The 14,430-nt window shown below is 34.1% G+C and overlaps 1 protein-coding gene across 1 annotated transcript in view; it reads right to left on the bottom strand.

Moving 5' to 3' along the window:
- LOC112995238 (F-box/LRR-repeat protein 17) overlaps positions 1 to 14,430 on the bottom strand; it is a 303,636-nt gene that overhangs the window by 188,513 nt on the left and 100,693 nt on the right. The window contains exon 6 of the mRNA XM_064501032.1: positions 9,665 to 9,795. Coding sequence (XP_064357102.1) covers positions 9,665 to 9,795 — 131 coding nt within the window. The remainder of the gene's footprint in view (positions 1 to 9,664; positions 9,796 to 14,430) is intronic.

Below are 14,430 nucleotides of genomic sequence, written 5' to 3'. Positions count from 1 at the left end.
CATAAAAATACCATCGCTTATAACTAGTCATTATCAGTTCAATTCAAACCATAGAAAACTCAGCATAAAAATCCTTATTTGGTTTTAACAAAAAATAAAAGAAAAAACTAAGCAAGGGAATCAGAGTTAAACTGACTGAAGGGTTAAAGAGAATTAAAATACGTATCATACATATTTCCTGCTTCAATTATGGCATGTCCCACCAATAACATGGATCCTATGTTCACTTACAAAAAAGTTAAAAATTGCAAAATATTTAATTTTGGCTTTATAATCCATGCAGCAGTGAACTGCCCAAAGGGAATTTAGAAGATGAATTATGCACCCTTCAAAATAGAATTTATAATAGATATACTGACAGACTCCAAACAATATAGTCAGTGCAGTAAACCATTAAGACACCCGTCACTTTCTCTCTCTTTTTCCAAATACTGTCTATTCTGACTGCATGGTGAATTATACATGGTAACCTCAGAATGCAACTGTAACTGTGATAAGGACTGCATCTTCATTTTGAGCATCAGTAAGTTGAGGGTTTTTTTTTTTTTTTTTAATTCTTCTGTACTACATCAAGTTATACCACTGCAAATATTGTATTTGTAGAGAAATTATATATATAAAGCCTTTCAGTTTTCATGATGCACTAAGGACTCCAATTTATAACATGCTGTCATTTCCATACCTTCAGGGAACATTGCCCTTTCTTAATTTCTGTAAGGACTGTCATATAGAAAATACCAAGCCACATTTGTGTCAAGTCTGCCATTTTTAATTATCACCAATCAAATCCAAGCAATTTCTCCTTTCGTTTAACAAGTGTATACCTACCTTCTAAATTTTTTTTTATGCCACAATTCATAAAATTGTTTAGGCTGATGCCAAGTCCCTTGCACTAAATTAATAACTAATCACAGAGGATATTTATCATCTCAAGTTTCCTACATGAGAATTGTCAGACTTAATCACCTTCCTCATATTTTCACTATTTACAGAGCTTCATTTATCATACATTTCAGCTGTTTGACAACAGTGGACTGTTTTCCCCACTTCAAGCACATAAAGAAAGATAATATGGTGGCAAACCATATCATCTTGGAAATCTTACTGTTCCTGATAACATCCGCTCCCACCCGCAAATGATTCCAAAAAAGCCATTTATTTTAATACCAGTGATAGGCAGAAGTAGAATTAACAGGCTACAGACTTATTAAATAGACAGTTTTGCTTAACCATAGGAAATGAATTGTGATTTTTATCTTTGGTTATGCTTCGCAGACAGTATGAGAATGATCTGTTTCAATCAAATGTTTGGATAAAAATCATTTGATACCAATGCCAAATGAATTGTTCTCAGAAGCATTTTTAAAATGGGTTCAGGGCTTATTACTAGAAGCTGAAAGGAGTACTAATTCTCATAAGCGTTGCGATTTCCGAGACAGTTGTGATGTGGACCGTGCCCCTACACTTTTTCAAGCCAATTGGAGACTGGACTGAAAAGTAACACATCATTTAAAGCAAAGAGATGCAGAATGGCATGCTAATATGGTCACTGCAAGCTTCTGCAGGAATTTTATTCTGCATTACTGAGCATGGTAAGATGCCATTCTTACACAGTATTGCACAATGTGGGCAAAAACTAAAACATGATATTAATTTGTTGAAATAATGAATGAGTGACAACTCCCAAGTCTACCAATGGAAATATTTTGGCATAAATGTTACCTTAGTGTTGTGATGTAATACCACAGGATGTCTACTTGGATAATCACAGTAAAAAGAATCACGCAACTTCATATTTTAATTGATTAGGAAAATAACTTGACCCCCTACAACCTGTAAATAGTTGTGAAATGAATAGCATAAAACTGCATTTATTTATGGCAGAATATAAATAGTAGAGACAGCTCATCAGATGCAACACTGTTGCTTTTTAGTTCTCCATAAATTTGGGTCAAAGATATTACCATAAACAAATTTATTAGTAGAGTTGTATCAGGCTTTATCAGTATTGAAAAAATCCTAGAAGTCAACCCTTTTGGATATAATTCAAGTGAGCGTTGTTATAAAACAACTGAACTGAGGTGATAACAGAAGACAGGGATTATAAGAAAACACATTCTTTACTGTCATCTGTCAAAAGCATCCCAAACAATTAGCAGAAAAAGCAATAATACGAATGAAAGACAACTTTTACTTCAATATGTATATGTATTCCTGGCAAATATTTCCATGGTTCCACTTCAGAGTTTTCTGATTTCCCTAAGTCACGATGCTGCTAACCTACCCCATACTATAATAAACTCACTTTACTTAACCATTATTTTAATGAATAATATTTATCACAAAGTCATAGCATTACTGAATGTATTTAAAAATATAAACTATAATAATTGTTAAGGAAAAATGTGTTCCAACACTATTTGGATTAAATGCAACTCTTTCCTATTTTATCAGATTATACACATTAGGAAAATGAAAAATGCTAGATAGTCAATATTTCTTCTCCTATTACACCTAATAGAATAAAGTATTAAAGTGATATTTTAAGGACAGTAACTAGTATTGCATTCCACTGCCTTTACTGACTCAATACACAAAAAATATTTCTTTCCCAAATGTTTTTTTTTTTCCTACTGTGACAATATTTTCCCCTTCATCCGTTCAGATTAAATGCTCGGTAAAAGTAATAATACTAAATTCCACAGAACCTTCTCTGATTTCTTGGGCTATTGCTTCCATAAAGATGTATCAAGGCACCAGCATCAAGAAAAGGGTAAAAGAGGTTTCCTCAGTACCCTACTGTGTTGCCAAACTGAGATTAAAACGAAAAGTCTAGTGGCCTCTACAGTGCAACTCTAAACCAGCCAGAATATCTTAATTTGCGTTTCCAGAATGTTGCTTCCAGCTGGTTCCAGAACAGTCAAATTGACAGAGATTTGATAGAATCTTTTTTTATTTTATTGCAGCATTGTGAACACACAGTCGGGCTAACAGTGCAGGAATGGGAAGAAAATATTAAGATATAATATGGTGCATGTCCATCATATTTTGCAGTTGTTATCGAAGCATGAAAATGCTAAAAGACTACTTGCCAGAATTAAAAAAAGAAAAGGATTTTTCTGTTGAAATAAATAAATGAAATAACATTTTACTCAAAATTTAAATTCAATAATTTTAAAATAACAAGTTACTATTAGTTATTGTAAATACTTTCCAATCAAATAAACATCTGTTCTCAAGGTCTACAGCAGTACTGGCTGTACATAGCATGTGAAAGGAAATTACCTTAAAAATTTATTTTGTAAATGTTAACATCTTTGTCCACACAAAATATGACACTAAAAAGATTATTAGTCTTATTAAATTATTAATTAGCATTATCTCTATTATAAATACAGTATAATAAGTAGAATGCAATAGTGAAAAGCATTTGATTTTAATGGCACATTTGTGTATTTTCCATCTAATCTTTAGATTGAAAATTTAGTATTTGTTTTGAAAGTTTTCAGTTATTTCAAGATTAAAAACTTCTTAATATACAATTTCCATGTTTCTGAGCAAGGAGTTCTCGAAAGACCCTTCCTGCCTGTGTGACTTCACATCCCAGAGTATAACTGACAACCTACTTTTTAAACTGAGGTCTTAAAAATAATAATAATAATAATAATAATAATAATAATAATAAAGGATCCAATTTATGCCCTTTGATATCAATGGTAAGGAGTCACGCTGATTCTGCTTTAAGATTAGACCCTTTTTATCTGCTTATTTACCTCTGATCCTAAATTAACGCAATTTCTACACTACTCACAAAGAATTGTTTTTCCATATATATTTTTTTCATAATCTCTAGAACAAATAGCCCCATAATTTAAAGTAGGAAATTCACTAAAGTATGCTATCTTTCTTTGTCCAACTTCAATGCTATATTTTAAAATTTGAAACATCTGAGACTCCACCTCCAACTCATTTCACAAAAAAACCTATGTAAGGTAAAGCAAATTTTCTTACAAATTTAATTAGAATATGATATTCAAAAGAGAAATAATTTTAAAAATAATATTCACTGGTGGTACATTATGAAACTTTTTTTATGGAGTTTAACTTTTTGATGTAGTTGTCTGTAAACATCCAACAAGTATGCAGATATAAAAATGCAAGAGGACTCAAAGGAGATGATCTTTTAGATAACACTGAAAGGAGGAAATGAAATCAGAATTAAGAAATGCTAGCATTCTCCTACAGTAATTCATGACAGATGTCATATAATACAAGTACAGTTATTCTTCTGGAGGGCTTTACTGTATCCCCAGGTCCAAGTTATACAAAGTGACAGGAGTAAGTATCAGTGTTCCTGAAGCACATTTCCATTTCAGTTAGATTAAAGGTGATGAATACCAACACGCAACATTAGCACCTATAGTTGGCACAGAAAAACTACAATTTTTTTTCTTGTGCAAAAACATAGCCAAATTGATAATTACATTATGTTTATTTTAATAAATATACTTTTAAAATGCAATTTCCACATCAATATGTAAAGATTTACACTTTCAAGAAGACAAAGATTCACCTTAATATACTATTTTCCTTAACTGAAAATATTTCAGCCATTCACTAATTCTGTGGTTTATTAGGCTACTGTTTTTGGTGCTCTCTTCTGATAACGAAGCACTGGGGGATCCATATACACCGGCACCTTTGGGACTCAACACAGTGAGCTAATCACTTGCTGAGACCACCTTTAGCGTTGTACTCTCTACCCACAGCAAATCCAGATCAGACCAGGTGCTCCCAAAGTTGTTTACATGGGTTCAAATGAAGTCACATCAGCAGCTGACAAAAAATTTTTTTAAATGCTTCTCTACCATATGGAAAGCCATGTTAATAATTTACTCTTCTAAGTAACAGTGTGGAAATCTCCATATGCTCTATGCCAACAAATATTATACTCACTATACTCAATCCTGTGAAAATTAGTCTGCATTACAGACCGAGCAAAAGAAAGCAGAGGGAGACTCAAAAGAGAAAAGGCTCCTTTCTCCTGACTACTTTGCTGCACAAACATTTTAGTTTTCAGGATTATGGCCTGGCTTCCAACCATTTACCATGTTCCCACTGAACTTCTTCCATGTCTTAAAATCCTGACTGCTAATCTTGTCCAAAAGTCTGTATTTCCCAGTTCCTTCACCTTGGACTACAGCCAGAAAGCTCACTGATAAGTCCTAACCATTACAGTATGCACAGGCTGTCCCCTTATAACATTTACTCTGTTTTATCTACAGCGACATTTGATGAAAGCACCAAGGGAGGGCAGTACTTTTCTCAGAGATTGTAAAATTAGTCCAAATTCAGGTTTCCCACCTGTACTTAAGGATGTACCTGCAAGACGCCCAGATGCTCATCTTCCACCACATCACGACGAGGCCTGATGGCAGTAATCAATAGGACTACAAGTTCCTCAACCAATGTTACTTGCTGTTTTACTATGCATGATACTGTACATCTGCGATGCAGACACTGTATACCTGCCTCCAGAACCACAGCTGCAGCTTACTCTCAATAACGTCCAGATGCGCTGCAAATCTCAGCACCTGCTAACAAGTCACCTACAACAAGGGCATGACAAATTACCATCTACATAGCTCTCCTGAGATATTATGACAATAATACTTGCCGCCATCCACAGAGGAAGGACCAGACAATGTTCTTGAATGGCTAAGAAACTATTGTATTGTGACTGGAAAAATCTATAATTAATTTTGTTATGCAAGCAGACCCTTATACTGGATGATTTGCAGTGCTACAGGCACCAAAATGCCTCAGTATAGCTCAGGATAAAATTCCTTACCTTAATGGTTAAAAAAAAGCTGCACTGTGCTCTGCTCCCTGATGTTTATTACAAGAAACACAGATACATCAGAGGCTGACAAACATTCAGTACAAATACTACAAAGGATGTGTTTTATTTAGAAAGATGACTTAAGTAGGCAGAAATACTCTTAAAGATTTTGTAGCTTTTAAGTGTCTGTCTCTAGGTGAATTAGTAATATGGAAGTAGAAATGAATTGTAACTCCAAGGCTGCAGTGATAAGATTCATGACAGAATGGTAGATTAATTGCTGCTTGCTCCTTGACCATACAATGCATACAGATACAATGCATTGCAGATGTTCCCCAAACTTTTCAGAAAAATCGCACAGAAAACTCTTGCCAGCCCATCATGCTGCATTTCCCTGAATCTGCCAGGAGCTTTATTTCTAGGCATCACCATTTTTATTGCATCAATTGAAATTTGATAGAACAAATGCAACAGTCATTATGACAACATTAAGGCGGAATGAATATTTAAATCAAATCTCAGCATATATTATTCATGTCACCATGTACAAAGAGCCAACATTTACTCCTGTCCAAATGCAAAGACCTGAGGTAATCTATGACACATACTAATAGAATTTGCAAGTTTTATTTTGCTCGTATTTGAAACAAGTAGTAGGAATTTTTCTACAATATATTAAACCAACATGATAAATACTAGGTGAAGCTTTTGAGTGAGTTGTAAAACTTACAGAAGGAATCATAAAATTAGATTTTTCTAATAGGTCCTTTTGAGATCTTCTTTAACTCTCAACTTTTAAGAGGCTGTTTTACAAGTCACTATAAGAGACATTTTTTGTATATGTTGTTAAAACAAATTTCAAGACTATCTCAAGTGAACATATTTTTGCCTTAAGTAAAAAGAAATTAATTTTTACTGTTCTATGTATGCCTTGCAGACACATACTTTTTAAAACAAAATAGCTTTAATCAAAACAGGAAAAATAATAGTTCTTGCATGTGTGAAGGAGTCCCAGCACCATAATCTTAGTAAGTATTTGCCACACAGAGGTCTTGCACTCTGAAAGCTGCAATTCTTTTCAGTTACTTAGCAAGAAATGTAATGGTCACAGCATTTGATATAACACTAAGTCAAAAGCAAGAGAGCACTGCAAATGTTCTGAGGCCACAGCCTTGCTTGTGGAAAGAATTTTTATGAATTTCTGGAAACAATAAAGAAATCTACAGTACAGTTTTAAAAACTGTGATTTACTTCTATCATAAAACCTACCAATACTCTACTACCCTTAGCAGATAACTCATAGATGCACCTTTAAACTACTCAAATTTTTTTTAAGAAATGAAACAGTTGCTAGTTTTCCTTCCATCTGGATTCTGCAGCAAAAGGATGGAAGAAAACACAGTTTTCCAAGACTTTAAAGGCAAAAGAAATGAGACATTCTAGAAAGCAAAGTGACTTGTTAGTTTTGTAAAATTCTGGGATACAATCCCTATCTAAATGGAGCTCATAAGTAAGCAGACTTGCCAAAGTGTGGGAGAAAAAAGCGGGAAACTAACCTAATTTTATTTCTTATTACCGTGAGTCAGGTAGATCTTACATTGGCACTATCTTGCATGTGGTAGAAACAATGATGAACAAAAGGTTCACTCAGAGGCAATGAGATGCAGAAAAGCATCCCCTCTGAGAGCCATTGCTTGGCATCAAACAAAACCCAAACAGATAAAGTTCATTTTGCCTTAAATCATTAATGAACGATTTAGTCATCAATTTACTAAGGCAGCTGAATTTCTTTATTAAGCACCTGAGTAGCCCTGTGGATTCCCAAAGGATCGCTCTTCTCCTCAAAGTGAGTATGATCATAATACTATGCTGAATTGGTGCCAAGCTGATTGAAGTCCAGTGCTTGTGTTTGATTAACAGAAATCCACATTCCTATTGTTTAGTTTTCAGCCTTTTAAAATTTGCTGTTGAAATGGGGGAGGAGGAGGAGGAGGAGGAGGAGGAGGAGGAGGAGGAGGAGGAGGAGAAGCATCATACTGTAAGGCCAGTATTTGGAACTTCATCTCACTTGTGAAACAGGAAAAATACTTGAGTTGCCAAATGACAATGTCTATGAATAAGATTTAAATAGAGTAATAATTATTTTCCAAAGTCTTTTTTTGTTTGTTTGTTTTTATCCAGAAGCTAATTTAAATAGTCCTTTGTAGGTGCATTTCAATAATCAGTCACATGTTGACAAAGTACAGACAAGTATGATCAGAAAAAAAAAAATTAAAAAAAGGGCGGGGGGCGGAAATAACTACAGAGACAAAAGAAATCAACCATCTGCAAAGTTTGAACACAATAGCAGGTTTCCTATCACTGCTGACAAAGGTTTCCTTCTCTTGTTAAGTCTCAAAATTGTAATTAGACTTGATAATGAAGTATTATAGTTATAGGCATACAATTAAAAACATACATTTCCCATTCCAATTAAATAGTAATTTCAAGAACAGTTTGCCAAGGATCAGTTTGGATGACACTAAGTAGACTGTCTTACTCAAAGTACGCATGCAGAAAAGTATACTATTTTAAATTACTTCAATTAAAGCCTGAAAAGCTCCTGCCTTTTAAAATTTACAACTTTTTCTTAGCATTTTTTCTGAATCATGCTAAAATTTTCCATTACAGTAGCCTTATTCTGCATATGCAAATAAGCCCCTATAGACAGAAAGAACTAATGCAATTAAATGCTTTCAAAACCACTGACGTTATAATATGGCTCTGACCTAAATCCACAAAGATAAAAGACAGTCGTAAAGGTTAAAAAGGGATATAGTAAGAGCTTGATGATACTTCCTTTCCATTTAATACATTTATATTTCAGTATTTTTACTAAAGTCTAAGCTCATTTATACTTTAGTACATTTTTAAAGATTTTAGAAAATCTTGTAAGAGAGTGTGCTAGAAATAATCTGTAGACATGGGGAAGAAATATAATTTCTAAAACATATCTTTCTGATTAGCACGAAACATTAGTTAGAACACCTTTAAGTAATATGTTGGTTTTATTTAAAATACCTGCTATAATTATTAGTAACCACTGTGTTAGAAGTCATTTAGAAAGTTTTTTCCTGTTTATCTTAAGGTAGTGGTATTGATCAATTTTCTCAATTTAAAAGGAAACTTCCACTTTTGAAATTCTCTGTATTTTTCTTATTGTTTTTCATCCTATCTGCAACATAACTATGCATCTTCCACGTGTATCTACTTAATCTTAAAATAAATTAGCCAATCAAAGGAGGAAATACAGCAGGAGAGGAGTAGTACTGGTCAGAAGGAAAAGCTTAAGTTAATACCTCAGTTATTCCTTAAGTCTCACTCTGCTTTATTTGCTGAAAGATGAAGGACGTCTTGCTTTCTAAACAAACATGAAATCCACTACTTAACCCACAGGCAGTTTATTTTCTCGTGTAGTCAAATAGGCCTCGTTATTTGTAGCATATAAGTCTGTTCAAATGCTTGCCGCCTACTGAAGAACTCTGAATAGCAATTGTACATTTCAATCACAAATAAAGAGCACATTCTCGTATAATCTATAGCAAAACACCAGATTAGTGCTGTCATCCAGTTATAAGTAAATTTCTCTCCACTGCAGAAACATACAGAAAAATCTGTCTGGATGATTTACCCAAAGCAAGCAAGAAGAACCACTCAGAAAACAGTTGCTTACTTTTACTGATCTCCACCCACCACCCCCCGCCAAAGCCGAGGAATTATTCTCAACTAATACAATGGATTAAATTTGCTTTTTACCAGTCTTAGAGGCTATAATGAAGTTACCTGTCATTAATGATCCAGTTCAGACACAGATTGAGGGAATTAAGGTTTTTGCATCTCTTTACTATTTCCATCACGGTTTCATTATCCAGTTCTGTGATATGACGTAGATCCAAGCTGGAAAGATTTCTTAGCTATTGAGACAAATATGATAGAAAGAAATAATCTGAAAGTTATTCACATACATAACTGTTATAAAATTTTTTAAACTTTCTGGAATCATGTATAATGTGTGAAAGCTAGCCAGAAAGATGAAGTTATGATATTTTCCACAAAAAGGAAACACATCAGAGATTCACACAATCCGACTTTTAGCATCTGAATTCTAAATTTGGGTATAGATTTAGGCAGGCTCTCAGTTACTCCATGAAATCACATCCCTCTTGCACAGGGGTCCATGCCACCTATAATAGGGGTGTAGGCCTTCCTCTTTTTACTATATGGATTACAATTTTTGGACCTGGATAGGAATACCTACTCATTTAATTAAAATAAAAAGGCAGAGGGAGAAGCAGGGAAGGGAGACAGAAAGTGCATTTGCGTTCAGATTCAGATACATATCATTAAAAATTCCAGAAATCTAAGACTTTACAAAACCAAGTGAACATCACAATATTTCCAGAAATTGCAGCATTTATCCTGTATTCTTACCTGCACAGCCATCAGTTACGACTTGGAAATTCAGAATAATAATATTTGGAGTAGCAGAACAATATGAGTTATGATCTATGCATTAGGTAACTAATGTTAATCTGATTTATTACATTGTTAATAATTACAATGGTCTTCAAATGCAAACAAAACTCCCTTACTACTTTTATGAGCCATGGATTCACAGAAGGAGATAGATTTGAGGCCAATATTTACAATTTTCTGCAGCAACCTTAAACAGTGGATCAGTTTAGTCACAGTAACTTCCAAGTGTTGTTTGCTTTTTAAGCTGTCTGAAATAATCTCTCTTATACTCTGGAACAAATAATTGTATTAGGTAATACTGACACTTTAATTAAATTTACCTTCCTTGTAAGAGAGAATAATAATCCTTTTCAGTGATTTAAGTCACTAGGGATTTGATTAAGTAAAGACATACAAGTGAGATCATATAATTGGTCCACTTCAGTAGTTAAATATTAAGTCAAGGTATTTAAGAAAAAAAAAAATGAGGACACCAAATGGAGTTAGTCTTTAGAAAAGGTGTTCTGTTGTTTTGTTCCAGAAGTTTTTAGCATTCATCAGTCTAAAACTCTGCGGAACAAGCATAAATTTAAGGAGCGTGACCTCTGAGAAACAACTGCAGAATATTTCTAAGGAAGCAAGGAAAAAATATTCCTATTATTAAAATGCTACACCAGCTGTACTGTTGAACTGCTTGTCATAACCCAGTTGTACTTCTGATGCTCTTATTTGCTTAGTAGAGAGAGGAGCATGTGATGATTGATAGTGTGTTAGTAAAATGAACAGATCTTGCAAGCTCTGTCTCTCTGTATTTCATGCATATTGCTCTAAGTTTAGAAAACTTATTTTCTATGCACCCCAAAAAAAGTCACATCTAATCCCTCATTTTTCTGCACGAGTTGCAAGGAGGGGAGGAAGCTTAGAGTAGCTTGGGTTTTCCTCACCTTCACATTAGATAATTTAGTACCTCATTGGCCTTTGTACTATAATGGCAATAGCATGGCCAATTCCTGTGACACACACTGAGGTCCTACGTGGAGGTCTAACAGTGCAAATTAACAAGTACTTGCTCAAATGTGCTTCCTGTGCATATCGAATTTGCTCTACTGCTGTTTTGTAAATAAACTGCATGCACAAACCCTGACAAATGATTATGATCATTTCACATATCTAGCTGCATAAACAAAAACCCAGCAGCAATAGTAAAAGACTTTTCCACTTAGAACAAGGTATCTATAAATAATGACATATTGTTGAACTGGAACACTTTGTTTCTGCTTTCTTAGTATGTTTTGACACACAATGTGTTAGGACTGACTATCTCGATTCCCAGAAAGCCATGGGCACTAAAGAAAAATGTAATATATATACTTCCTGCAGCACGACAACTTTGCCAAATTCTGACGTAGCAGATTACAGTAGTAATTAAATTCTCCATGTGTTCCCATGATATTCGTTTCCATACTAACTATACTTCCCTTTCTTGATGTGGTATGGTCCTTTATCCCCTATTTATAAAATAGGGAATGAGGCGCAAATAAATTCACCGTGATTACACGTGGAGCTTGCAATGATAATGGGAATTAAAGTCAGATCTGCTGAACCCATCAAAGTAAGTACAAAATCATCTTTTATAGGGCAATAAATTCTATAGCATAGGAAATAAGTCTATTGGACAATTCAACAATATGTTCTACCACAGTAATCAAATATTACCAGAAGACCTCAAAGACAAGCGGGGAACCTTCTTATTGCAAAAAGATATGTCCTAGCTAAAACACATCCTCTTCTAGACAACACCCTCCATTACGAGCAGGTAATAAAACTGCTCTGTTCATTCTTCGTCATTGTTGCTACTTAAAATGTAAATAATATGAACTTTCACTAAAGATAAAAGAATGCATGAAGGTTTGTGTTCCTTGAAAATGGTGTCTAATTCACCTAACTTCAAATTAGGTGAAGGCTGTTAACTGCCAATTGAGGCAAAGATGAATGCAGCAGCAAATTTATGCTTTCCCAGTAAAAACAGACTGTTGCATTGCACAGATAGACTCAAAAACTACACTGAAATTCTATTAGAAGTCAATGACAAAATTAATAGTATTTTCATGGAGTAACTTTATCCTCAGTCACAGGAAAGTGATCCCTCCCATATTGTTTCTTACTTTCATATAATGGTCTACCACTATCTCCAATATACACAGAAGTCAACCACCACTTGCCCTTTTTACTGTCACATTCCTTCGTTTCAAACAGCCTACCTCATACCTGACCTACCTGCTGGCTTAAATCTTCTTTTTATCAGACATAAGGTACTTGATCCAGCAAACCTTACCACCTCAGAAGCTGGCAGAGACTGCTTCCAGGTGGTGGTGGTGATACGCTAGATAGGAACTCATCAAGTATAATTTGATCTATACAACCTCAGTATTGCCATTGCAGAAGAGTGAATGACTTTCAGGGCTGGAGGACAGGAAACACATCCCCTTAAGTACTGGACTCCTGACATGATTTTGATTGAACTGAACATAGCAAGTAAAAAAAGAGTACTTCTGTACCTACTTGCATCACAGGGACCAACACACATTACAAGTCAGGGAATTATTTTAAGCACGTGTGAAACCATTTTTAATAAAAAAAGTCGATTCTCTAATGCCAAATGCCATTTTTTTTTTTTATCTTAAAAGGTATTTGTAAGGCATTAAATGTTACAATGATAAATTCCATATTAATCACTAGTATTATAAATGAATGGTAAGAACAACTACACAAATTTTATATACTGCCTCTAACCCTCATATCTAGAAGTAGTTTGGTATATAAATACATAAACCTATCTGAAGTGGACATTTCCTTGTCATACATGGAGAAATATAAGCATTAAAGTTACAACATACCTAGAAATTAAGTCACTATAAAGGCTGATAACAGGAACACTGGCAACACAGCTGGTTTAAGACATCACCACCGTTGTGCTGCAGTCCTTTACCTGTCACTTGTGTCAATGAAAGTTTTTTTGTGGAGTTGCACTATGAATCAGGTTTCTGAATGATCCGAGCTTAAAAAACAAATTAAAGAAAAATGTATGAGCATTTAGAGAGAAGACGGTTTTTTAAGCATGCCAGATTATTTCAATGCAAAGTTTACAGAATTGCCCCATAAAGAGTTTCACTGACACAACTGAGAAGCTACTGAGCTGCAGCATGACATTAGGAATCTCTTTAAAGGAATCTCTCCCTGGCATTCAGTGATGTGCTCAAACCAGCAGACACGGTGTATAAAAGTACAAAAGCTATGTTGAATTATCATATATGGGGGTTCCACCTTGTTCCATATTTTAAGAGAAGAAAATTTTAACAACAATCATTGAGAATTCCAAAGCTTGGGGAAATAAAAGGGATCTTGGGATCTCCTTTTCCTAGTCCATGTGGACTGTTTAAGGAACAGAATATCTGACATAACATATTTATATTTCTATGCAAAATTTAAAAAAGAAGAAAAAATTGCCATGTAAAGACTCAGAAAATCATCTTCAAAATTCAAAATATTGTAAAAGTCTGAAATCTAGAAAATATTTTTTGTTATAATAAACATTTTCTTTAGCATGAAAACATGTTAAAGATGTCCCATTCCATTATAGCAAACCTCTCTCAATGATGTAATTTTTGTAACTATTAGCTCTTACAGTATTACATAATGCATAATGAAGTAGCATTAAAATTAAAAATAAAACAAAAGTTAGACTTTTGAATCTTCAGTGCATGCATATATCTTGAGATTAATATAGCATATCTTTAATCAGAATTTTTCTACAGAAAGAGGGTATTCTACTGCTTTAATAGTCAATCTCAGGGGACCAGAATAATTAAAGATTTTCCTTGTGGGTTTTTTTTTATTATTAAAAAAATTTCTTGATGTAGGAATATCTTTTCACTGAAAAGATAGGGCCATTCTTCTGCAAACATTCACCTTTTCTCCAACTCCAACCAACTCCAACCAAAAGGTTCAGAAATGGTTCAAACCCTGTGTTTTAAGTAGAGGAAGGGGTTTGAATTTTCATCACTTACATAAAACAAGTCAGTTTGTTTTGAAGA

Source organism: Dromaius novaehollandiae, chromosome W, assembly GCF_036370855.1.
Source record: "Dromaius novaehollandiae isolate bDroNov1 chromosome W, bDroNov1.hap1, whole genome shotgun sequence".
Classification (NCBI taxonomy): Eukaryota; Metazoa; Chordata; class Aves; order Casuariiformes; family Dromaiidae; genus Dromaius; species Dromaius novaehollandiae.
The sequence above is the reverse complement of the archived record's forward strand: the minus strand, read 5'-3'. Positions and strand labels throughout refer to the sequence as shown.